At 35.7% G+C, this 25,046-nt stretch overlaps 4 protein-coding genes across 13 annotated transcripts in view; 1 reads left to right on the forward strand and 3 right to left on the reverse strand.

Annotated features, from left to right (window-relative positions):
• The window catches only part of retm (real-time), a 49,069-nt gene extending 38,961 nt beyond the window's left edge, over positions 1–10,108 (reverse strand). The window contains exons 1-2 of one of the 10 annotated variants that reach the window (XM_067764195.1): positions 9,893–10,108; positions 6,268–6,641 (exon numbers count right to left, since the gene is read on the reverse strand). In XM_067764195.1, the coding sequence (XP_067620296.1) occupies positions 6,268–6,330 (63 nt within the window). In that variant the 5' untranslated portion in view covers positions 6,331–6,641; positions 9,893–10,108. The other 9 variants (XM_067764191.1, XM_067764190.1, XM_067764188.1 and 6 more) reach the window with 9 other exon arrangements.
• Positions 10,109–13,525: 3,417 nt separating this feature from the next.
• On the reverse strand, positions 13,526–15,109 carry spag4 (sperm-associated antigen 4). Its single transcript, XM_067769298.1, has 5 exons — positions 14,966–15,109; positions 14,446–14,892; positions 14,281–14,373; positions 13,746–13,912; positions 13,526–13,678 (listed from the first exon to the last, which is right to left on the reverse strand). Exons 1-5 carry the CDS (start codon positions 15,107–15,109, stop codon positions 13,648–13,650), a joined length of 882 nt encoding a protein of 293 aa, XP_067625399.1. The 3' UTR covers positions 13,526–13,647.
• Positions 15,110–15,735: 626 nt separating this feature from the next.
• Positions 15,736–21,523, reverse strand: LOC137239182 (uncharacterized). The gene is made up of 7 exons (XM_067764199.1): positions 20,622–21,523; positions 19,661–20,561; positions 18,826–19,601; positions 18,680–18,766; positions 18,355–18,597; positions 18,063–18,192; positions 15,736–18,002 (listed from the first exon to the last, which is right to left on the reverse strand). The coding sequence occupies exons 1-7, from the start codon at positions 21,162–21,164 to the stop codon at positions 17,878–17,880; spliced, it is 2,805 nt and encodes a 934-aa protein (XP_067620300.1). The 5' UTR covers positions 21,165–21,523; the 3' UTR covers positions 15,736–17,877.
• A 1,531-nt stretch (positions 21,524–23,054) lies between these two features.
• Positions 23,055–25,046, forward strand: part of LOC137239186 (uncharacterized) — a 38,443-nt gene continuing 36,451 nt past the window's right edge. Inside the window, exons 1-4 of the mRNA XM_067764207.1 lie at positions 23,055–23,547; positions 23,612–23,725; positions 23,790–24,616; positions 24,672–24,786. Of these exons, the coding sequence (XP_067620308.1) occupies positions 23,206–23,547; positions 23,612–23,725; positions 23,790–24,512 (1,179 nt within the window). The 5' untranslated portion in view covers positions 23,055–23,205 and the 3' untranslated portion in view covers positions 24,513–24,616; positions 24,672–24,786. The remainder of the gene's footprint in view (positions 23,548–23,611; positions 23,726–23,789; positions 24,617–24,671; positions 24,787–25,046) is intronic.

The raw sequence follows: 25,046 nt of genomic DNA on the forward strand, positions 1-25,046 counted from the left end.
CAGTACGTCATCTCTTTTCTGGCCCCCGGTTGGACATCACATACATAGTGTTCATATATAAGTGTACGTCGTTAACACGTGAAGCTGGTAAGATAATAGCCACGTGAGTTGTAAATTTACATAAGTTGATGCATCGTATGCCAAGCACAAGTTTTGCATGAAAAGAACTTGAATTTGTACATTTTTATATTCTCTTCTTTTTCCTTATTATATGTATATACATATGTACATATCTACATAAATACATTGAAAATGGCCGACTTTGCAACCGGATATCCAAATTACCTTAACAATTGTTTCACATATGCACTACTTATGTCAATGCTAGTACAAGTTATTAAAATATTAATTAGCCTTTTTTCTCGCTCGAAAATTATATAAACATGAAAATTGTTGGCACAAAAACGAGTGGCAGCGTCCTAAAATTGTATATAATTTTTGTTTAATTTTGGCAAACCGAGTAGGTACTAGAGGTTTACGCCGGTCACTTAATCGGCGGCGGCGGCGTACGCTCTATTATATACCGGCGGCGGTAGCAATCCCGACCAGCAGTCGCTACCACGCATCCTGGCTCTTATGACATATGCCAGCACAGAAGCCATAGGACTGTGATTTCGAACTCATACCTTCGTTGACGTCACCTTCCTAGAAGCTCTAGCAACACCAAAAAAACACCTTGAAACGTTAGGGAGTCACTATTCGGCCAAGACTGCCGCTCTCGAAATCATAAGCAGTCTAGGTGGATATCATTGCGTAACTCATAGGTGAAAATCGTATAATCGTATATAATTCAAACTTTACAAGGACCGTGGATAAACGTTTTGAAATGTAGACCAAAATTTGCAGACGTTTGTGTTCGATACATTGACTTCAATAGTCTTCGTTTCCGTCCTTATTATATAACAGCTCATTATGGATGACCGCCTTCAGTTTTCAGACTAGCTCGACTATGCCCTACGTTTGGCTAGTATAACGCCCAGGCATTTGTTCGACTATCCTGAGAAAGTTTTTGCTTCACAACCTTGAGTGTTCTTGCGAACGACACAGCCTAACCTGGTTAAAAAATGTGCCTGCGTATTCACATTTGTAACAGCATCCGTCACGTGTAGGTCATATTTAAAGATAGGCTATATCCAATGTAATTCGCTCCAAGGGACTAGTTGGGGATAGGGCCGCCAACTTTAGGAAATGTCTAATCGGGAGACTTGGGTGTTGAAGAATGAAGTGTCAAAATCAAAATTAAGATTTCAGGCGCAAATAATATAGTTCAGCAAATAAAATGATTTTTCAAACCCTTCTGATACGTGTTGAAGATATGTATATGAGAATCATTTCAAAGGAGAATTTAAACTCCTGGAGCCTACTAAAGGATTTTGCATCATCTTTCAGCGGGATATAAAATTCGGCACCTTTTTCGGATAACTTGCTTTTTTAACAACTTGAGGACAATTTGAAAATATGTTCGACATTTTGGGACATTTTATTTAAATTCATTGTTCTTTATTAATTTTTTGAAAAAATTATGCGAAGTGAGCATTTAAATTTGTTATATAACTTTTCTTTAAGTATTTTGTTTTCATAACTTGGTGAATTCGGTGCTGCGAAACCCGTGTTAAGCTGGCATTGAAAGCGCTTATTTTTTTTTAAATAACTTTTGAACAGTTATAAAGACCATATCGGACCAATCTTCGAGATGAACAATAAATGGCCTACAGTAACGCACCGAACGCCGTCGCCGCGCCGATATTTTTGACATTCGGCGGTGGCGTGCGAAAAACATCGCAAATCGGCGGCAGCGGCGGTGTTTATCGGCGGCGTATATCTCTAGTAGGTACATATTCTATATACAATATAAATATATTCATACATATCCTCATACATATTTACATACATACGTAGTTACAAATTTGCAGTTTCATATTCGTTCCTTTGTATTTCCATTATATATAATTGGGCATGAGTTGTCTACTTTACCAACTTATATAATTATTTACACCCAAAAAGGCACAAATTTAAGTACATGAACCATTACTGTTGCCAAGAGCTGTGAATTACGATCTACATGCCTTGAAAATATTTCAAAAATTAGTTTTTTTTAATTTTCATGCCTTTTTATATTTTGAATTTTTTTTTTAATTTTTGCTTAAATTTTCCTTATCTGCGATATGCGTATTCTTATTTTTGAAATGTGACATTGAGAATGTTCTGCTCTAGTTTTTTCTGCTCAATTGTCTCAAATTAAGTAGAAGAATATAAAATAAAGTTTCCCTTTATTGAAAGGATGTTTGCATTAACTGCAGAACAATGCGGCTCCCACACAAGTCACAATGCCAGTAAACCTTCACCTTGTGCATATGCATATACAATTGTATATACATATATGAATACATACAGTACTTGATTAAGTTTTCAATAGTTTGCAATTCTCATCACGTTTATAAGTGTAGTAATAAATATGTATATGTATTATTTGATCTTCGTTGAAGCGATGTTATGTTGTTGTTACTAATTATCGCTTTAATTTTGTATTGCTGATTTTCCGACAGGGTGAAAAATGTATGTGTATTGAACCGAGTTTCCGTCATCTCCTGCAAATTTTCGGCAACAAGCCAGCTTCGGCATGGTGCCATCTTCAATGTGGAATGAAAAATGATGTTGAAGATAGTAAAACGTCGAATCCGGATTGCCTTCAGATCTGACAGGAGATGACGGTAACTGGCTTTCTCAATAAAATTTATTTAATAGTGTTATTGTTGTATAAGTGCAGCTTATTAAACCCTTACTGAAGGGAATGCTAAGATGCGGTGAGGAGTTGTAAAAAGTTGCTGTCAAACCGTCCAAGTTTAGTCTAGATAAGTAGATTAGAAGAAGGTCCCTCTCATGGTAAAAGGATTTAGGATGAATGATATGACATTGTCCTGCGACCGCTCCTAAAGTCTGATCTCAAATTATTAGTGTTGTTTGCGATCTTAACTAACTGCAGCTCCAGTACAGCTGTTAAAAGGGGATTCTTGTCCTTTTTGCGTGTTGGCCCAATGGGTAGTGCCTTATTTTTTAGCAGTGGTTCTGAAGTTTTCTTTCACAAATCCACTTAGCAGGCTCTCCGTTCTCTTTTTTTTGCAGTCGGGCTAAGTTTGATTGACAATCTTAAAGCTGTACGAAGAATATAAATTTTGTATTTATTTATTTATTTATTTATTTATCAGTCTACAAATTAAACAATTATACAGACCAAATATACCGACACTTAAATCTCAGATGTAATACACGATATAAACAACATAAGCAGTCATCAATTTTAAAGTAATATTTAAACAGTATTGAATTAAACGCTTGACAATTTCAATTGAAAACTTAGAAGTAAGCAAAAGATAAAATGTTGAAAATGTGTTAAAATGTACTCATGAAGGAGCTAGTAAATAATAATTTATGAAATTGACAATAAAGCAAATTAATAGTAGATAAAATATATACAGAATTGAATTTATACAGAGTAAATTTGATTGCATACATAAAAAAAAATAATGATCACAACGCAATTTTGCAAACTAGTTTCAAGTAACTGGTACTTCACATTTGAAACAGAGGGTTGAACAGTATATCACGGTTTAGCGTTCTTTGCTTCATTTCGAATTACAAATTTAATGTAGTTAAAAGGTATTTTTTAATACCAAGAAACGAGTCGCAGACGTCTAAATTTTTACAGTGTTTATTAAAATCACGACATAAGCAGTGAAGTGGTTCGTGCATTTCATAATTCGACCTGCATGTAGCTACAAAAATTGATTGAAAATGTCTAGATGGCCTAATAGGAACGTTAAACTTAATTTCACCAAGCAAAAATGGACTATTTATTGACCCTCTTATTAATTTAACAATAAATAAGACACCCAGCATCTCCCTGCGGCTCTGCAATGTAGGTAGCTGTATTAGTTTTAACCGGCTGCAATAGGGGGGAAGATTTTTAGAAGGATCCCATGGTAAGTGTTTTAAAGCGAAAAGCAAAAATTGTTTCTGGACCGATTCCAGCTTGTCAGAATGAACCTGATAACGCGGATTCCAAATTATTGAAGCGTATTCCAAAGTAGGTCTGACCAATGTGGTAAAAAGAGTTTTTGTAACGTATGGGTCATTAAATTCTTTAGACCAACGTTTAACGAAAGCCAAAGTACCTTTCGCGCTATTCACGCAAGATTCAATATGAAGTTTAAAATCGAGTTTTGGGTCCATTGTAACGCCTAAATCAATAAAATTAGTAACTTGCTTGATTACATAGTCGCCAATAACATAATCATGGGATTGGAAGGACTTCCTTGTAAAACACATGAACTTACATTTAGGTAGGTTTAGTGACATGGCGTTTACATTACACCAGTCGCCAAGACTATTCAGATCAGCCTGAACACATGCCCTATCCACGGGTGAGCGGATAGGCATTACAAGTTTGACATCATCAGCGTACATCAACGGCTTACAGCTCTTCAAAACACTAGGAAGGTCATTAATGAACAACAGGAACAAAACCGGACCAAGATGGCTGCCTTGGGGAACACCAGAAGTTACGTTTATGAACCGAGACCAACAATTATTAAATATAACTGTTTGTTTTCTTTCCCTCACATAAGAAGAAACCCAAGATAGAAGCAAAGGAGGAAATCCTAACCGATCAAGTTTGAATAAAAGTATAGAATGAGAAACTTTATCAAATGCCTTACTAAAATCAGTATAAATAACATCAACTTCACAATTAGTCTTAAAACTTTTGGATACAAAGGTTGTAAACTCGAGCAGGTTGGACACCGTTGATTTACCCTTGCAAAAGCCGTGTTGTGAAAAGTCAATTAATGAAGATACTCTAAAAGCAATCTGTTTTGTGATAATCAATTCAAATAGCTTAGGAATAGTGTTGAGTTTGGCTATTCCTCTATAATTTATAACCCACGTTCTGCTTCCATTTTTATGCAGTGGTATAATGAATGATTCTTTCCACTTCTTGGGGAATAGCCCTTGCTTCAGGGACGCATTAAACAAACAGGTTAGAGGTCGATATAAGTATCGAGCACAAAATTTCAGCACTATCGACGGAATATGATCCGGACCACTAGAGTAAGAAATTTTTAGATTTTCCAGATGAGTTAAAACATCATCAGTACATATATATGGGACTGCCTGGGAATCCAGAGGAGACAATCTGAAAGGATAATTCGACGGCGGGTAATCATAGGTGTTTGAATAATTAGATTCGAAGAAATCTAATAATACTTGTAATTGCTGTGAGTGAGCGATACTGCGTGACTATCTGGTTCGTTAATATAATTCTCAATGCCATCAACATTCCTGTGGGACTCTCCTCTGCTCGAAAAGAGAAGTCTGATGTAGTGTTTTCGACCGGAAGCCACTTCAGGATATCACTGTGGCCATACGACTTCCCATCCCAGCAGTCAGACGGCCTCACTCCGATCCTGAACGGCATCTGCTAAGCCAGATAAATTTTTCTGAAAGGTTTTTTGTATGCCGAGGTGCGATTGCATTTTAGAAATTAACTAAAAAAAACCCACAACCGTCATTTGATTAGGTAGTCCAGCACACTATTTGGACATCTCGGCGGCTGCCCATGGCAATGCTTTTATTCCATTTCGTTTGCCGTTCTGAGGTATCAATTGGGTCCAACCGAATATGCGGCTGTCTACTCCAGCCTTTTGTATGGATTTAATAACTTCTATGTGTGTGTATATCTAGGAAATCTGATATGGTAAATTACTTGTAGTGGAGTAATCTTTCTAAACTTTGTTATACCCGTGCTACGCCTTTTAAAAGGTAGGGTGTAATTTTATTGTATGCCAATTTATGTTGTTTTAAGATAAGGTAGATATTTCACGAAACAGATTTTTCGATCATTATTTGCTAATTTAAATCTTCTTATTTTCATTGCTTTATATTATACTTAAGTAGAAGCAATTACATTATAAATACTGAATTCCACATTTTATGACTTAGGCCCAGATTATGTATGACGCCGTTACACTTTGCCTGGCAGTCACTGACGATCACATTCGCCACTGTATAGTACTAAAAATACCACAAAGACAGTCGATCTTACTGACGGTGAAATTGGTTGACACGACGAAAATGAATACTTGCATTGCGTTGCATTATACCTATGTACATAATTTGACCCTGAGACTACAAATCAATTATTGCGTAACGTTATTCAATAACACTGGGCAACCTTATAAATAGCGACATCACCATATTTGAAAAACTCACCATCATAACCAATTCAAATGGATGTTTGTAGACCCGAACGGGTGACTGGAACTTTTGCACCATTTTTGCGTTGTCTCTTAGTGCGGTCCACTTATTTATATATAAAAACGAAAGTAAGCTGATTTTACACTGACTTTTTTGTGATATTTATTTCGTTGTTTGTTTACGACTGAAGCCTTTTTGTTTTGTATATTTATGTGTATGTTCTTTATCTTTTTATTAAATCGCCATTATTGTGTTTTCCTACTTAGCTTTTGTTTGTTCGTTTTGCACTTTTAGTTATTGTTTATACGTTTTTCTTAAGTAAATTTATTGTGGTTTTATGCTTTCTTCTTTGCTTCTAATTACGAATTATAATAGGACCTGAACATTCTCTAAAATAAAGTGGAGGGGGAAAATTAACAAAAGAAAAATGACTTCGTGCGTTGGTGCTTGCACATGGCAAACAACAACACAGCAACTTACAAAGTGACTTTCAAAGCTTATAGGGCGAACGACCGAGGCACAGTGGGCGAAATTACGAAAGTGTGCGAAATGAAATTTTTTAACAGAAGTTACAAAAGCGTTTTAACTAAAAATACCACCCCAGCGGGTTAGAATATACCCGCGGTAGGTATGCCTGTCGCAAGAGGCGACTAAAATACCAGATTCAAGGGGTTGTGTAGGGCAACCTTTTCGGGATGCCAGCGCAATATATTGCTTCTCCAAACCCAGTTGTCAACCTCACCTTCGAGCGGTGAATCCCGGTTCACTAACAGACGAGGTTCTGGTGACCCCAAGCTCGTCATGTAACTTGGGGGGTGGGGAGGGAGGGATGGCCTGAAGGTTTAATGTGGCCATATAAATCATTCCCGAGATGGTCGGGCTAGCACCTTAATGGAGCTGTGTTACCGGAGCGTACCGGATCTGTATCCGGCAAAGGACCATCACATCGAGAACACTCCCCAAAGCCTCCGGAGAGCAAACTTATCTCTAAAACAACAACTAAAAGTACCCATTTCTACAATATATTAATAAGATTCTGGTATCTAGAATTTGACTTTTTCTATTATCCTTCATCCGCGATATATGTATGATGAGAAAGCCTTCAACACTTTTTCACTTATAATGAGGGACGGAAAATTATAATTTTTTTTGCGGAGTCGAAAAAGTCCGGGTCAAAAAACTGTCCTAGGTGAAAATTTTTGAGTTCTCAGGTATTCGTATAGCAATATCATGCCGAATCATGCGTCCTTTTTATTTTTCGAACTTTTTCCATAAAAGTCCACATATAAAAGTAAAATCTGTATTTTTATTTTTTGAGTCCGATAGAACTAGTTAAACTCGGACTTTTAAAAATAAAAGTTCGGAAATAAAAGTTAAATCCGGATTCTTATTTTTTAAGGCCAAAATAAAAGTCCGGCTTGATAACAAAGAAACGGCTTATCCGAAAAAAAATTTTTTTTTAGTTCTATCGGACTCAGGTAATAAAAATCGGAAAATAATTTTTATCTTGATGCAAATATATAAAAAGTCCAAAATTAATAGTTTTGCAAGGAATTATATCAAAAAGGGAATAATAGTTTCCGTCCCTGCTTATAATACAATTTGAAAAGTTTTACGTTTATTTAATTCGAAATTGTTCGTCACAAAAATTGCCTTAAATACAAATCGTTGATTCTCCGAAGTATTGGTCAAGTTAGGACTTTTATTTTTTCAGTAGGGAAATAAAAGTTAAATTTTTCACTTATATTGCTTTCGAACAAATAAAATCTTTCTCATTGTTTCATTCAATAAAAAAATAATACTTTCATTAAACACTCATTTAAAAAGTTTGAATATTTATGTAGTGATAACAGTATTAGGCAATTTTAAGAATGTTTTGTTAGGTAGTTCTGGATTGTCATTCATCACAGTATTTTGGTACTTGTGCCGTTGCTCATGGGTAGTTAATTATTGGTCTCATGAGATAGCTTGGTTGCGAATTCTCGATGATGGGCTCTTTACCGAAGATATTCAGATTTTTTTATAAGTGCTGTGTCATTTTTTATAATTTTTTTTTACTACCGCTTAATTACTTCCATTGGATTCTTTCCAGTTTTCTTACATCCCAAATTATTTATTACTTTCCCAGGCCGGTGTATGTAATATTCTTTACTTATTTTCCCGTTTTTAATGCCCTGATTATTTTCACTTTCTTATCGGTGACCCTTTTCCAATCGGAATTTCCGCACTGCTTATAACCTTTTCCATGTGTAGAATGGCATGCTCCATATACTTTTTAATATCGTACTTTTTAATGTTATGACTAAATTCCTTTTTTCAGATTTCTGTTCGCTTATTACTTCTTTTGTTAAGTTTATAAACTTTAATCTACAATAAATCCGCATTAGTGAAGCGTTCACATACATTCCATCCCTAGGAGCTAGATTTTTGCTGTTAAATTTTCACGTTCCTCTCCTGTTTCGTACTTCCATTAAATAATAAAATAAAATTCCTTCAAATTAACCGATTATAGACGAGACAAATTTATATGTGGAATCTAGTTGACTTATTTTGTTTTGTTGATTTTCCGACAGGTTGGATAAATGATGTATATTGGTAAATTTGGTTTCGGACAAACCGGTTTCGGCGTTGTGCCATCATAAGTGTCGATTTTCGTTCTGATCTGTTGTTGTCGTTTGTCTTGTATTTATAGTTCGTAGGTATATGAACAGGTATTGTCAAAATTGCTGCTTGTGTATATTTAGTTATGTGTATGTGCTGTGTGCTCATTCAGACCGAAGGTGGGTTTTACTGATCGATTTGTGTGGCTGACTGAGGCAGGTAAAAGTCCGTGATTTTAGTCGTTTGACATTCTTTGTGGGTTTGTCTCGAAACCAAATTTGACAAGGGATGACGGAAAATCGTTCCAATATACGGAAATCTAGTTATTTAATTACCGATTTGATGCTACGTACGAAAATGAATATAATCTCGTTATATGTACGTACACTAGGTCTAACTCTGGGCCACAATTTTGACGGTCTGTTTGCCATTCCCCTTTTTTTTAAGATAGCTGAGCTTCTTGTTGAGGGTGTTGTACTTTAGCCCGATTGTTTTCCTAAAATTTATTTACATTTGGAAGAAGACCTTTGTTAGAATAGGAATTGGAAGTCGCTTCACAATTTTCCATATTTTCCATAATTTGTCCCACAGTGCGATTAATAGACCAACGGACTGAGAAATCTTTTTCAATGCACCAAAGCAGAATCAATACCCACAAATTTGTCTTTGCTTGTTTTTGATCCAGTTAACTTTAACTTATTATTTTCTGCGAATACGAGTACATATGTACATCCATATGTAAGTATATAATATATTAATATGTACTGTAGAAACATTAATTTATAAATATAATTCACATTTATGTTAATATTTGCTTTGTTATTTAAAATATTATTGGAAAAGTTGTTTATCTCTTTCGTTTCCTGTATGTATCTTCTATTACCACTTTAGTATCAGTTCGTAAGCATTACACAATGTACCAATTTTCTTTAACTTTTTAATTGTGCCTACATACCTACACATAGTATTTACTTTTCTTTCTTCAGTAATTTATTTCGTTTTTTTTATGTTTCTAACTTTATCACTAATCAACACTAACACTTCGACACGTTCACTTTTATGCATCCAATTATCTTTCGTTTAAGGATTTTATTTTTCTATACACGTTTCCGGAAAAATCACAAAAAGAATTCAGTTCTGTGTTCTATTTGTGAGGAGCAAGCACCACTTTCGAGTAGCTACACAGTTTTGCGTTTTCTTTCGTTCTACAAAATTTTATGCATCCGCGCCATTCGCTTTGTAGAAAGTAAATGTGGGAAACAGCGAGCATACTGACTTGATTATAATTTCTGGTTGTACGAGTCTCCCCTATTGATTTACAAAAAACCTACTTTATATTGTCTCTCTCTCAAATTTTCTCTTTACTAATGTTCAAGTAGTGTAGACAGGGACGTATCAAGAGTCGTACGGCGAAGGGCCTATAGTTAGTGTCAAACATTTTCGAAACAGTTTTTGTTTTATTTTTAGCACACCGTAAATATCATTTTGAGGTTTATCAAACCTTAATCTTACGAAGACCCAATTTTTAATTCTTAAAGTATCCCTATTTGCCTTGGTCATGGCGTCACACATGAACGGATATTTTTGTGGTGTGTGTTCTGAAGTAGACTAGGAACCAAACTATTCTAGAAAAATCAGTTTAACTGTGAAATTCGTTTCAAATTCGGTACACGGCTACATCTTTGACTCTTTTGGTTAATATCTAGGAAGTGGACCAGGGACCGACCTAAATATTGTAAAAAATCGTATTTATGTTTCGATTAGCTTGAAGTGGAGATATACTTACATTGGCGGGCGAGGGACAGAGCCTGGGACGTGGAGGAAGACAGAGAAATCCAGAGAGAAAAGGAAAGCAAGAGGGTTAGTTCGTGGTAGAGAAGGGGGGGGGGGGGGGGGAAGGAAGAGAAGAAGATTGAAAGAAAGAGGCATAAGGCATTGTGAATCAAACTAAGTGTGATATCTTCTGCATAGACGTCAAAATTCCAAAGTGATTGGATCATCTGATTTGTAATTGACTATCGCTGTCTCATTCTGTATCTCTTTCTATTACCCGCTGAAGACAGCCGGCCCTATGCGTCGCCATATTGAACACCCTGTCAAAACGCTAAAAAGTAGCCATATTGAACATCCTGTCAGGCAGTTGACAGATAAGATATCACACTTAGTTTGATTCACAATGGTATAAGGATGCAAAAGAGAAGAGAGGAGTTGGAAGAAAAAAGAGTAGGAGTATGATTAATTAGCTATAGCTAAATACTGATTTTTAAGTCGGTTCGCGAATCCGAGCCTTAGGCAAATGCCAATATTTACTTCAGCTCACAACTGCTAAAAACACATCCAATCATATCGGATGAGGAGTCGAAAACCGCGTTTTGCAGCATGTATCACGCAAACTGAAAATAAATGCGTCGACGATGCGGAAAATCAGTTCAAAAGATATTTGAAAAAAAGGTGAAAATTTAATGTGATTCTAGTAATTTTGATAATATTTTTGTACGCACACACTCATTATGCTGCAAGGTGTTCTACGTGGAAATACTATATATCCCACCATCATTTTTGGTCATAACTTTGACAGAAGTACAATTTTTAATTACCACGTGGCTCACTTTAATGTATGGTACCGGCTTAAGGCTTTAACCCTACAAGCCTAAATTTGGCCCTTTGTGTAGGTAAGAATGCAATTATATTCATTCATGCATATACATTTACATTTTATGCTATATACAGTACAATCAGTTTGCATTTTAGCATCTCAAGGTGTTCAACTGTTACTATTGAATGAGTGGAACTTAGTTCCAATTTTTGTTCGCTCTCTCTCTCTCTCTGTTAACCACTAAAATTTTTCGGAGTTATTAAAAAACTTATTTTATATCGCTTTGAATTTGCAGAAAAACTTTAAAAAATTTTGTTAGGTATTTAACATTTTAAAACTTTCCCTACTATTAACAGCTGTATTTAAACTTTTTCTGTTACTTTAATTCATTTAAATCAAAGAAATTAAAATTTCAATTTCTTTGTTTAAATAGAGCTACTTTCCACTTTTCGGTCATTTCACAGTATTTGTGCCTATATGTACATATGTACGTATGTGACATAAACATGTTTTACTCTCTGGTATACGCATTGGTTAATGAAATGTACGAAAGTACTCGCTCATTCATCGATGCCTATCACAAACACACATGTAAAGTCACACCTACCCCACAATAATCTAATAATCTTGTCAGAAAAAATACTATTTTACAACTAGTAATTTCGAACTCAAATCAAAGTAGCTCATAAACACACACAGTTTGGATTTTATTCGATTCAGGTATTGACAATAGAAACCCCCGCTTGGATCCAAAAAAACGCCGGCAAGTTTTGTTGCATTCCTAGGTTGGCAAGCTCAGACGGCAGGCCATACGAAGGCACACAAACAAGAAATCAACATAGTCCGCATTGGAGACTTCCAAATCCTTAAAATTGGTATGCCTAGACGGCATAGCCAGGTTGATGTTAACATATTGACAATTGAGGAGAGAGATCGTTCATATGTATTTAACCTGTCACTGCCCTTCTTTGTCATTCCTGAAGTATATAAAGAGACAGGCCTTAGAAACCAGCTACGACAGCACGTATCGACTGAAATATCTGCTGTCACTAGTAGCAAAGGACTCTTGATAAAATTCTCATCAGCGCGAAATGTCTTAAGCACCCATATTAACGACATGCCGCCAAACATGTATTGATCAATTTTTATATTTCGTTTCTAACGTATGTGATGGCTCCCGTATTTGTGCTATACTAAAATCGTTAAGCTGTAATCTAGTCGACGCCTAAAAATTCTAAATATTGTGCTACTAAACAGTCAACTGACTACGTACTTAAAATGCAAAATCATACTAGTTTTGAGGCTTTTACCAACTAGCTGGCTCGAATGGGTACCACATACATAATTAAGTGCACATATGCATCCATCATTTCAATGCAAGCAGCTGCTGTTTCCATAGTGTAGTATCTTACGAGTACTGCTCTATTTATGGTCGTATTCCGAACTAGCGGGTATGCCGTTTGCTGGTTTAATTCAAGAAGTATGAGCACAAAACGACACTACGACGGAAACTCAACGCAAACGCAAACTTTTCATCACGAAAATCGTACGGCCATGTTGTGCGCCTAGAAGTATGTAACGTGAACGCAGTTGTACTTGTCTAGGAATTGCAGTATTTTCCTTAGGCCACGTTTTTCAATATGAGTTTAAACTCCAGTTAAAGTTTACTAGAGTAGTTCAATCTTGCCACTTTGTTCGATAACATCAAAACGTCAAATTTGGCTACTCTAGGTGTGCGAAGTGACTTTAATTGGAGTTTAAACTCGTACTGAAAAACCGGGCATTAATAGGAGAATAATTATCAACTCTTAAGTATGGTAAAATAGCGTAATTTTTTTAATTAAAAGGCGTTGAAATTATTTTCATTATTTAATATATTTGAAATTAATTAAATTACACAAAAAATAACAAATACAATTCACATGGCGCTTATGTAAAATGATTTTTTTGTTTTTTTTTTTTGTTACAGATTTTCACAATAATATAAAAAATATACAAGAGATATGTAAGTGTAAGCTCATAAAATGTAAATATAATTGATAACAAATACTATACCTGAGAAATATAAAAAAAAAATTGTCTAATAAATACTATTCGTTTATATAAAACCTATTTGTATATAAAAAAGATTGACACAGTCTATGAACGTCTTTATGTAAAACCGTTACCTGCAGCAAGGAGTTGAATGCATTGCCCTATTACTTTTGACTGCGGCCATAGACAGCAATACTGTAAAAAAAAAATTGGATTGAGATTGAAACGTTATTAATGTTAGGAGTGATTAAAATTGGCTAACCGATAAACGCAGGTATATTCTGGATGTCCGTGATTCGATTTGAACTTAAAGCGCATATATAGATATTTGCCTTCACATTTCACTGCAAAGTTTTGCGCTGGCGGGTCCTGATTTGTATATGTGAATTCGCCCATTTTTACTTCCTTCCACGTTGTGGCGGTCATTCCCTATTAAGAGATGGCAATTATTTATTAAAGTATATTTATTGTAAATTCAATAGAAAGTTGCTGTTGTTATAACCGAAAAAAATTCTCTTTTGAGTTTGGAGAGCGCCGCGGAAGTCAGGCTATTCAAGAAATTAATCAAAAATCATCTCTTCAAGCCATGATATTAGGTCAGAAAATTTACTTCAACAGTGCACATAAGTCCCTCTTAGGAACTTATTATAGACACATACAAATTCTTAGCCAGGGCGTTTTAAGCGCTCCATTATCTTGGTCGCAATTGACGGTGCGAGTGTACACAGCTAAATTCCCACACAATTTTCATGCAGAGTTCCTTTTAAACACTGCTTCTTCTAATTTACCTCACTTACATAAACTTCAAATTCTTTAGGCGCACTCGTTGTATCATTGTTTGGTGCATTTCCTTTACAAAGATGTGCCAATTCAAAACTCTCCACGTATATCTAAGTGGGCAAACAAAATACATAAAATTATGTTGAACAAATTTTATTAATTAACAACGCCTTTGGTCATACCTCTTGCGCTAATTTAATGGTTACTACCGCTTTATCACGCTTATAGGCAAAGCAATTTCCGGGTTCCATGCCAGGCTTTAACATATTTATAGGTGGATTTGCACTAAATGTCAAGCCCAATATCGATCTCACAACATTGCCATGATCAAGCGGTTCTGCCTTGACATCCTGCACTTTGGCGCCCAATTCTTCTGCTGCATAATTAACGCGCGCTGGTAATGCAAGGTCCTTTAATGCTCCACCGCCGCCACCCTCAGCACTGTCACCCATTTGTGTGTGTGTAGCTGCACCCGCGGTACGCCCCGTACACTCAGTTAAACGTAATTGTTTTTTCATTGTATATAAATCATCCCAAATACCAGCGAGACGTTTCTTCAATATGCCATCAATAATTTCATTTATATGTTTTGTATCACCTTGCCCGGGCCCAGCATGCAATACAACGTGCTAAGGTGGCAGAAGAGAAAGTGATAAAGTTTAGTAGCATTATTTACGGTACTATCATTGTTGATTTACTCACCGCAATCTCATCCACATCCTCGCGCAATCGGCCGAGTTTACGACCATTATCCAAATTGCTGGAAACTAATATGTAAATAAAGCAACTGATTAAAAATGTTGTTATCAAATAGCTAATGCAAACTCGTGTGCGATTCGGTTCCATCGCCTGTGTATGCGCAGCAGCAGTAAAAAACAACGAAATATTGGTTTTTGAAGTTTACATTCTTCCTTTTGTGATATTTGAATTTTCAAAAAAATATTTGATCGAAAAAATTTTATGTATTTTTTTTTTTGTTTTGAATGCTGGTGTAAAATTATTCAGTCAAAAGTTGGTATTGTAAAAAATGCGTGCAATTAACGTAAATATTTAGTAGATAGACATAGATTGCAGTTTAGTTGTTGTTTCAAAAAAATTATAGTTTGAATTCTATTTTTCAAGTCTTTATCTCTTTGACACATTCTAGCATTCCAAGAATTTTGACACAAAGGAAATCAATTAATCGACAGCCCTAATACATTTGCAGGGTTTCCAAAAAGATTCAAAATGCTGTTTCAACGAAGTATATAATTTTTTTTAAATATAAAGTTTACAAAAGCACTCACTCAGTCTTAAGGCTGGGTGCGAGTTTGCCAAAATTGAGAAAAAACCTAAATCACTGGAAAATGTCGGTAAAGCAGTCCCAATAAAAAATGTAGATTTTTTTCAGCATACTTTTCAGCCTAAATTCAAACGTCAAATATAAAAGATAAATATCAAATTTTTTTGTTTTTATTTTAGTAAATACAAATAAAATGCACGTTTGGTACCAAAAATTCGTATTAGTGGATGCATGTCTTGGCTAGGGAAGTGTCCGTTGTTGAACTGTGAATTTGACGGTGTGACGATTCCTCAGGTCTCCCAAGTCGATCTGAACTAATTGTGGTCTCGAAGGACTTGGCTTCTTGTTATACAGTTGACTACATTCAATGGCTCAAAATATGTTACACGGGCTACGTCAAATGTTAATTATATCCATGGATCGTCCAACATTTTGGAAATCCCAATAAATGACCTCTTCCACACCCGGCCACAACAACCTTGAGTCACTGTAAGTATTTTCTATTTCAGCCAAGAACGCTCTATATCAACCTCCTTTAGACCGTTTGAACGAAAATCTGAGACAGGAGACGCCAATTAATTTAATGAAGCTAGGTTTTTTTATTGAAAAACGAAGATTTTTAAAGGAATGTATGCGTTTATTTTGTAATTTATTTGCTATGCAGTATTAAGCATACATGTAATTTTATTTGATTTTAGTTTTTGCCAAGGCGAATCTATACAAGGTGATGGCAAAGCGAATTCAACCCAATTCGCCGTGAGAAAAATCAAAAGAAAATTAATATTGATTTCGATTAACCATCTTTCTATGCTATGGTAAGAAGCAATCAGCTGATGGGAAAACACCTCCAGGTACTGAATTCGCCTTGGCGTTTGCCTAACTTAAAATTTTCCAGAGTACGTACATCCAAAAACAAAAGGTTATATATAAGGAAAACATAATTATATAAAAAAGAAGAAAAAAACGAATTCAATTCAGAATTTTTAAGTATTTCCTTTTGCTTTTTTTCTTCTAATAGTTAACGTTCTAATTACTTGGCTATAGCTATAGTTCAATTCTAAAACACATACAAAATGATTGTGCATTTGTGCTTCTTATGCAACACACATATATAACTGTGCTAAACACACTACATATGAATAAGTGCAATGCTAATTTTGGTTTACAGAAAATTTGGTGTGTTAAAGATTCTGTGTGATAGGAATATGTTACTACAAAACATTTATTTACATTTGTATATGAATGTATGTGTTCTTATTTAATTATTCAATATTAGTGCTATCCAGCATTTTGCCTTCAATTTTAGCGAACGTCCAAATTCAAATACAAAAGGATTTAGAGTATCAGTTGCGCCTAAAAGCATGCAATATTTTGGTTGTACTGCACCTCATAAAGCTTAAGTTATTAGCTGATCTGGCAGTATGACAGGCATGTGTCGACGTATAGTTTTATTAATAATGTAAGCCTTTACACGAATATGATACTATTTTCGAAATGATTGAAGTTGAATTACAGCGTTAGCTACGCTTGAATGCTAGCACAGGTTGATGCATGTATGTAATTGTTGTCTAAATATTTTATATTTGTATAAATATTCTATGAATCGAGCGCTAACCGCAAAAGATCAACAAGAGATAACACAAATAAACAATTGCTTTTTCTTAAAAAAAGTTTAACATGAATTTGTATTAAGGAAAAGCCAGAGATGAAGTAAAAGGTGCACGATTTTAAACAAAAGCAATTATTTAGTTTTTATCAACATAAATCAATCTATGTTCGATTCGGTGACTAAACATCTTTAAGATACTTTAGGCAGAGTGATATTTATTATGTTTGCCCCTTAAGACAGCAAGATCAGATATTTTATTATTTGTTGAGTATATATGCCATAACAAAATAAATGTATATTAAAGGTTGTTCTTGCAATGTCAACTATTATAATATTCGTTATATCTACATAAAAATAGTTCATATCAATTAATGCACATAAGCTATGTTTTATAGTGATTGTTTTATTTATAATTATACATATGTATATTTCATAAGTATATAATGTAATAACAATACATTCATTTAAATCTACTACCCTAATTATTATTTTTTCTTTCAATTTTAAATCATTAAAACTATTTATGTATTTTTAAGTATTAATATTGCATTATTCATTTATGCATAAGAACATTCTATGTATGTGTGTATTATGCATATGATTATGTATGAGATTAATGTTGCATTTATTCTGCGTATTTCATTATTCATTTCATATTTTTTCTTGTAATTTAGGTATATGTAAAACAGCCATACAAAACGCAGCTTTCAAGTATAATAGAATTTAAAAATTCTTTGTAAGCCTTAAAATGCCAACAGGATAGTATTGCGGTATTAATATGTAATCAGGCAGTGAGCGGCGCTGTGTGCAACGTTGTTGCGCCTGTCGTATGATGTTAGCGATTTTGCCTGTAAATAAATCGATATAAATTAACCATTTGCACATGCTGAAATAGTTTCCTTTTTTACCCAAAACGTTTGCTTCAATAAAACGTTTGTCTAATTGCTTGAGTACTATGAGATTCTTTGTGCGCATCCAAATTTGAAGTATATCAGAAACTTTAACAGGCACCAACGATGTTGTGCTCTCCTTGAATTCCTACAAAAATAAAAATAACCCAGTTTAAACATTTGTTGGGAAATTTTTTTTAATGGGGTAACGATTCGAGCAGTGTATTAGATTAGCTGGATCTTTATAATAAATAAATTTTAAGCTAATGTTGAGAGGGTATCGGACAAAATTTTGCCGTGTATTATTAACCTGTTGAAATTGCACCTCCACTTGTTTTCGCGTTGCCAATTCAATCAAACGTTTAAGCTTTCGATGATTACAATACTTTTTTGATTCATACATAAGTAAATCTTTTAAATCTTTGAAATCCTTCACGTTTTTATGCAAGGTTAGTACTGGCGGATTTGCCGCAGTTGTTGTTTTACCAACATTTGTGGCGTCATAAAGATGTGATTTAATCAGCTCTAAATTATATGATACATGAAGTTTCTCCTGCAAATCAACACAACGAATGAGTGAACGAGCAAAAAATTATATTCGAAATTATCAATTGTTGTTATGATAAAATACAAACCAGCGCCTGCACTAGCAATTCCTCGCTTAAATTTAAAGTGGAAACCGTTACAGCTTCCTTTTCAGTCAATAGTAAATTCTTTAATAACTGAAAATAAATCTAAGTTAAAGTCAACGAAATTTTTTTATATATATAAATGTATTCACAAGTTCACTGTCCTCGCTGCTATCAGCCGTTATACGTCTATGGCTCATATTTTTTTCTTGGTCTTGAAATAGCCGTAATACACTAGAATCGTCAGTACGCGAACAGTTACGTGCACGCACGCGCGGTATGAGATTAATATTGTTACCAGCATCAACAGCATTACGCCTACACCTATCAAGGCCAACACTATCCCCTCCAACACTTTTAAAAGCCTTCAGTATGCCTAAATCTTTAAACGAAGGCGATGACCAATCCACAATTCTAGGTTGTTGCAAGAAGTCTCCTACTGTTGTCGCCTCGAAAATGCAACCATCTCGTCCATCTCTAAAAATTAATGGTGAACCACTGCGACAACATGCGGATGATATCGAGGTTTGTGCTGTGCGTTTGAATATAACCATGCTGCTAATACTCCGTTTGCGACAACGTGTACACTCATAAGGCTCCATTGCTTTTCCAATGGTATTGGCTAGAAATTCTTTTTCCAAACAATCTAAGCAATTGTCATCATTTGCGCTCAAATCGTCACAATCGTTTGCGGTTGTTGTTGTTGTCGTTTCAGCATGATGAATGTCATCTTCTGTGCTTGCTGTTTGTAATTTAGAGGCAGCGCTACGAAATTCATTGCAGCTAGCGCTACGCTCATCGAAACTAATGCTATTACAAAGTGTTGGTACAGCATAGGTTGATCGAAGTGAATTGCGAGATTTTGAAGAGTTTTTGGAAGATGTCGATGAGGATGTAGAAAATGTGGGTAAACGTTTCGGTTTGGCACCTGTAATGTAAGATTGTATACTAAAATAAATATACTACGTACAAAACAGTTTTTTTTACCTGTTACTTTCAATGCACTACCCACTGTTTTCTCTTCTTCTTTTGTGTGCAGTAAATCACGCCCAAAATTCGAGAGTAAGGTATTAGGCAGCGAATGTGCCGTATTTATGATACTACTTGACGCCGTATCAACGGCATCATTGTGTTCATTATGTGTGTGATTATAAGCATCGCAGTCGCCATTCTCTCCTTTAATTTGATCCAAATGCATAGTTATACGTGCAAAGTTTTTACTTAACATAAGTTGGGATTGAAGTGTTTTAGCGGGTGGCATGGACAAGCTGTCGTCGATTGGTGAACTGAATAAGAGCCTTTGTTCTGCTGTGGCGCTTGTGCTATAGTGTCCCAACGTAGCTGAATGCCGTCCACTTAAATGACAGGCGTCACGTTGCATTAGGAAGGCGTCCGAATGACCAGGTTCCGTTTCAACAGAACCATACTCGACCTCTGACAGCGGGTCTGGCTCAAAATCCATTTCAAGGAAATCAGTTTCATCATCTATCATGCAGTTATTACCAGTTCCAAGCCTACGGCTATCAAGTGGATCCAAAGCTAGATCAATGTCGGTACCATCACCGCGATACGCATAAACACAATCATCGGAATTGAGGGAAATTTCTTCCCCGTCCACATCTACATCGTCAATGTCGTCATCGCCTTCCAGCAGTAATAAATCGTCTGCATAGAAATTGTCACTAGTGAAACTAAGATTTTCGGTGGAATTGTTAACTGATGCGCTTCGTGATACTACGGCAGCTGCTACCGCCGCTGCTGTAAATACATTAAATGAGCATGCATGGGTTTCATTTGATGTTGTCCCAGCAACATCAGCAGCAGCAGCGATCATGCCGAATGCTCCCTGTGTTGATATGACATCTACAATTTTGGCTGCATGAGTTTTCTAAAAGTTGGTTGATATTAAAATAAGTTTATAACTTAGGAAATAAGTTAATTTTCAAACCTCTGAATCTACACCGCCATTCGTTTTAGCATTTGAACACGTCATATCAGTGTCTAACTTGTCAAAGACTATGCCGCTTACTACTGTTGCGGTTATTTCTTTACTGACATCCTTCCATTTTCCGCCGGCACAGAAGTCGCCACCTCCCCCATCTATATCGTTTCTTACCGCATTTGCACCGGTACATGACGCGTTTGTAGTATCATTTACCGAAGTTACGTTTGCAATGGCAACGGCTGTCGTCATCGCAGCTGTCGCATCGACGACATTGCACTTGGATTGCACGTTCAGCTCAATAGAATTGTTGTTGTTATTATGCATGTGTTGTTGTGCACATGTCAACCAGCTGCTACTACTGCCAACACTATTTAAGCAACTGCAGTCATCCTGTGTTGCAACGAAACTCTTTACTGCCACTCCTGTGCCACTGCTAGCATGCACCACTTTACTACTACGGCTCACACTTTTGTTTTCACTATTCGTATTATTTTGTAAAAATCTATCGGTACTACCGCCCGAGTTACGCCCTTGCAAATTATCCATTTGCGCCGTTGCTAACCACAAACAAAGAACTTGATATTGTTGCTACGATACTATTGTTAAGTCTTGTCCTTCAGAAACTTTATTAGCCTACTAAATTTTCCACTAATCAAATTTTAAATTTGCTAAATGCACTTGTTTCCTATCGCTCCTTTTGTTTCCTCCTTTCAAGACTGCTTGGAGTATTCACATCTGTGGCTGTCGTTGTATTGAATGCCGCCAAACTTATCATTCAGCTGCAATAGTTGAAAGTTTATTCATGTCCTACTGATTTTATCTTTTCAACATTTTCTTTGTTTAAGCTACTATATTCTTTTATTAAAGGATCGAAAAAATTTTTAATGTATAAACGTCGAAAATAGAAACAACTATTTGACAGTTTGTTTTGTGTTTGTTATAAGGCTGAGTAACACAGCACTGTGCTGTGTTATTGTGTTAACACTCAGTAATGTGCGGCACGCACACGCACACTTATCGATTAATTTATAACACAGTGGCACACTCGATGGCACAAAGCTGACTGTTTCTATAGCACAGAGAATGGCACTCAGATCGTAAGTGCACATTCATACATACATAGTCCATTGTGCTTGTGTGTTGATTGTACTCATAATCTTGCCTGTGTATTACGTTTAAAAGATGTGGGCGCAAAATGTTAAAAATGTTCTATTTAAACAAAAGTTGTGGTTATATAACGTAGATTCCCTAAACATGGGAGTATGAAAGAAGATAAAAATGTTGCCATGATTTACTTTTCTAAATGGCATCAAACGTGGCGTTAGAGGTACACAGTACTGTGCTCTGATATTGTACCAACACTCATATCGACTTTCGATAATCAGTTATAACACAATTGTGTCAACACAATGTGTTAACACTGCAAAGTGTGCCTGTGCTACTGTGTTAACACTCAAAAAATAGTGTCATTACCCACCACTAGTCTGTTATGCTTTATATTAGCTATCATCCGGTGGCAAAATCCTGAGCCATATAAATAATTTTGCATGTAAATGCAACAACATCGATTTGAGCCAGATAAATCCAGATAGAAGTCTGGTTCAATTTGTGAGCCAGATAATTTGTTAATTACTGCTTTTTAGGTTGGCAACGCGGCCTTTCAAAAATAGATGCCGCTGCTTAGCCTTTCGCCGTATGAGTTAAATGAAAAACAGCGGCGACATCTACCTATCACATTTCACGTGCGCGAAAATATCACGACCTATGCTTCTCAAGTCTCTCAATGATCCAGAGCATTCCCGTGAGAGTTGAGCGTGAGCCGGAGCTGTAAAACTCACTGAAAGACGGCAATTGTTTTTGACATTAGCAAAGATGCCATATCGAATCAAAGCCACAATTGTTCATTTACCATGTCAATCTGTTTCCAAGAGTAGCCGAGTTTTTTTAACACGCGTATATCCGTTTACGTTTAAACTTTATATGGACTGCTAAGCGACAAACTTTAAATACACCTCTGAAATTGCTGCGCATAAATTTTGTCCTACTAAATTTCAACACGCATTATACTCAGATGTAACTGAAATATATGTCTTTGTTTCACCATCTACACTAATTCTATGTATTCTATGTGTGTCCACAATTCATCGCAACTGATTCAGCTATATGTTCTACCCTATGGCCATCAGAGCGTTGTGTCTCCGCTTTTCGGTACACCCTGTTGCTGTAGTTGTTTAACCACAGCCGCTATATGGGTCTCCTAAGCATTATCTAAGCGAGGAAAGGCGTTTTTTTTCACGCTCAAACGAAACGTATACACGCGTGTAAAAAAAACGGCAATTTATTGCAGTTCAAGCAAAAAAATGCCGGTTGTTTGCGTGCGCTAAAAAACGTAGTTCGGTTTTATTAGGTTGGAATGTAAAAGGGTATCGATAAAAAGTTGCGATGCCTTCAAAAACCATCGCTGTGTTAACAAAAATTGTGAATTTCCGAAATGTTCCCGAATTTGTTGCGTTATCCAGAGAATAACAATTCAATCTGTGTGCAAAAGTGTCGCAAATAAATTAGCTTTACTAATTGACTATTCAATATGCCTTTAGCACGACCTTGCGACGCCCATCATGTATGGAGTGAAGACCAAACAATGGAGCTGCTACGTTTGTATCGCGATCGTCCATGGCTTTGGAATGTGAAGGATCCACATTATCCCAGTCGCAAATTACGCAAAGTAGCACTCAAGGATATTTCTGAAGCAATGGGTATTGGACTCACAAGTGGACAAATATCAAAAAAACTTAAAGCGCTACGTGCTCACTACCGCCTTGAAAAGCAGCGTATTAAAGAGCGTACAGGTAAAGGGGACAATGTTAAGATTACATCAAACTGGTTTGCTTTAGCGCACTCTTTTTTAAAGGATGCGAATACTGCAAAGGTAAAACAAAAAGTTTTTAATTATTTTTCGATGACTAATGCTTATTTTTAATTTTTCTTACTAGTATGTTGAAAATCATGCTGCAGCAGACAATTCAGAATCGACTATAACCGATCCAGAAATAAACGATGATGCACTTCCGCAAAGTGAATTTATTGAAATAAAAATGGAAGACTTGGTATTGTTTTAAATTATATATTTATAAAAAGCAAAAAACTTCCAATGTAATATTATTTATACAGGTCACGGAAACTGTAAGAAACGATAAACATATTAAGAACGATACTCCCATAACAGATGCAGATGCAAACTCATCCATTAAAAGTGAGAATAAAAGTATAGTGGATATCAACGAACCTAGAGTCATTAATAATGAGCAAACAGACTTCGCACCTCATGCAGAACTAGTAAATGTTCCTCCTAAGAAAAATAATGAATTCAGGTCCATACATGAACAAAAGATAATCGCACATTCCACGAAGACGATAAAAAACAGGGGGAATAAAAAAGAAGAGCCATACCCACTAAAAGAAACTAGTATATGGCCACTCAAAGACAATGTAAAATTCTTACGTCTCTATGGTGCACACAGCCTGCTTTGGGATCAAAACAATCCACATTTTAGTTCTAGCAAAATGCGTAATGCTGCACATCAAGACATTGCCGCTGCTATGGGCCGGGGTATGGATGCTGATTATGTATTCAAAAGAATACAAACCTTACGTATAGCATACATGAAGCATCGCAAACGTATGATTGAAGAAATTAAACAAAATCGTGAACCGTCCTTTAAAACGATTTTATGGTTTCCATTGGCCGATAGTTTTTTGCGTCCGCATATTGGTTTGCGTAGTATTATAAAAGGAGAACGAGAATTACCGCAATTTGATTATAAATATGTGTATGACTATTTAAAGGCAATTGATCCTGGATTACTGGAAGATTTAAATGTTGGATGTATATAAATATAAAAACTGTACCATAAGATGGACGTTAGAAATTTGCCGAATGTTTACAACGGTTTCAGTTTTATTTTCCTGGTCAATCTTTAAAGCTGCAAACTTCTAGAGTACGTAATGCCGATTAGAAATATAACATTATAACTTACAATTGTTTATTTTTAGCATAAATGCATTTGCCTTCGATCAAGTCGACTGGCATCTGTGGCATGTCACGACGACTCATCAACGCACAAACTCCCACTATACCATATGGGGCTGTCGAATACTAACAAAATAGGTAAGTGAGTTTTAGCTTTTGTTCAAAAATCAAAGAAAATATATATAGACACGATGTTAATGAAAGTTCTTAAGCGGAACTTGTGTTTTTACTCTGTCAAGATCACGGCACTGCAATGTTTTTCCATTAGATGTTGACGTAAAGTTCCCTTATAATTTCCATGCGCACTGGAAGGTATTATTTTCGCTTTAATTTACTATACAGCCTTGATGGGCATGAAGAGAATGTCCTGTTCCCTTAATTCAAAAGTGGAAAACCGC

This window comes from Eurosta solidaginis, chromosome 2 (genome assembly GCF_040869045.1).
Source record: "Eurosta solidaginis isolate ZX-2024a chromosome 2, ASM4086904v1, whole genome shotgun sequence".
Classification (NCBI taxonomy): Eukaryota; Metazoa; Arthropoda; class Insecta; order Diptera; family Tephritidae; genus Eurosta; species Eurosta solidaginis.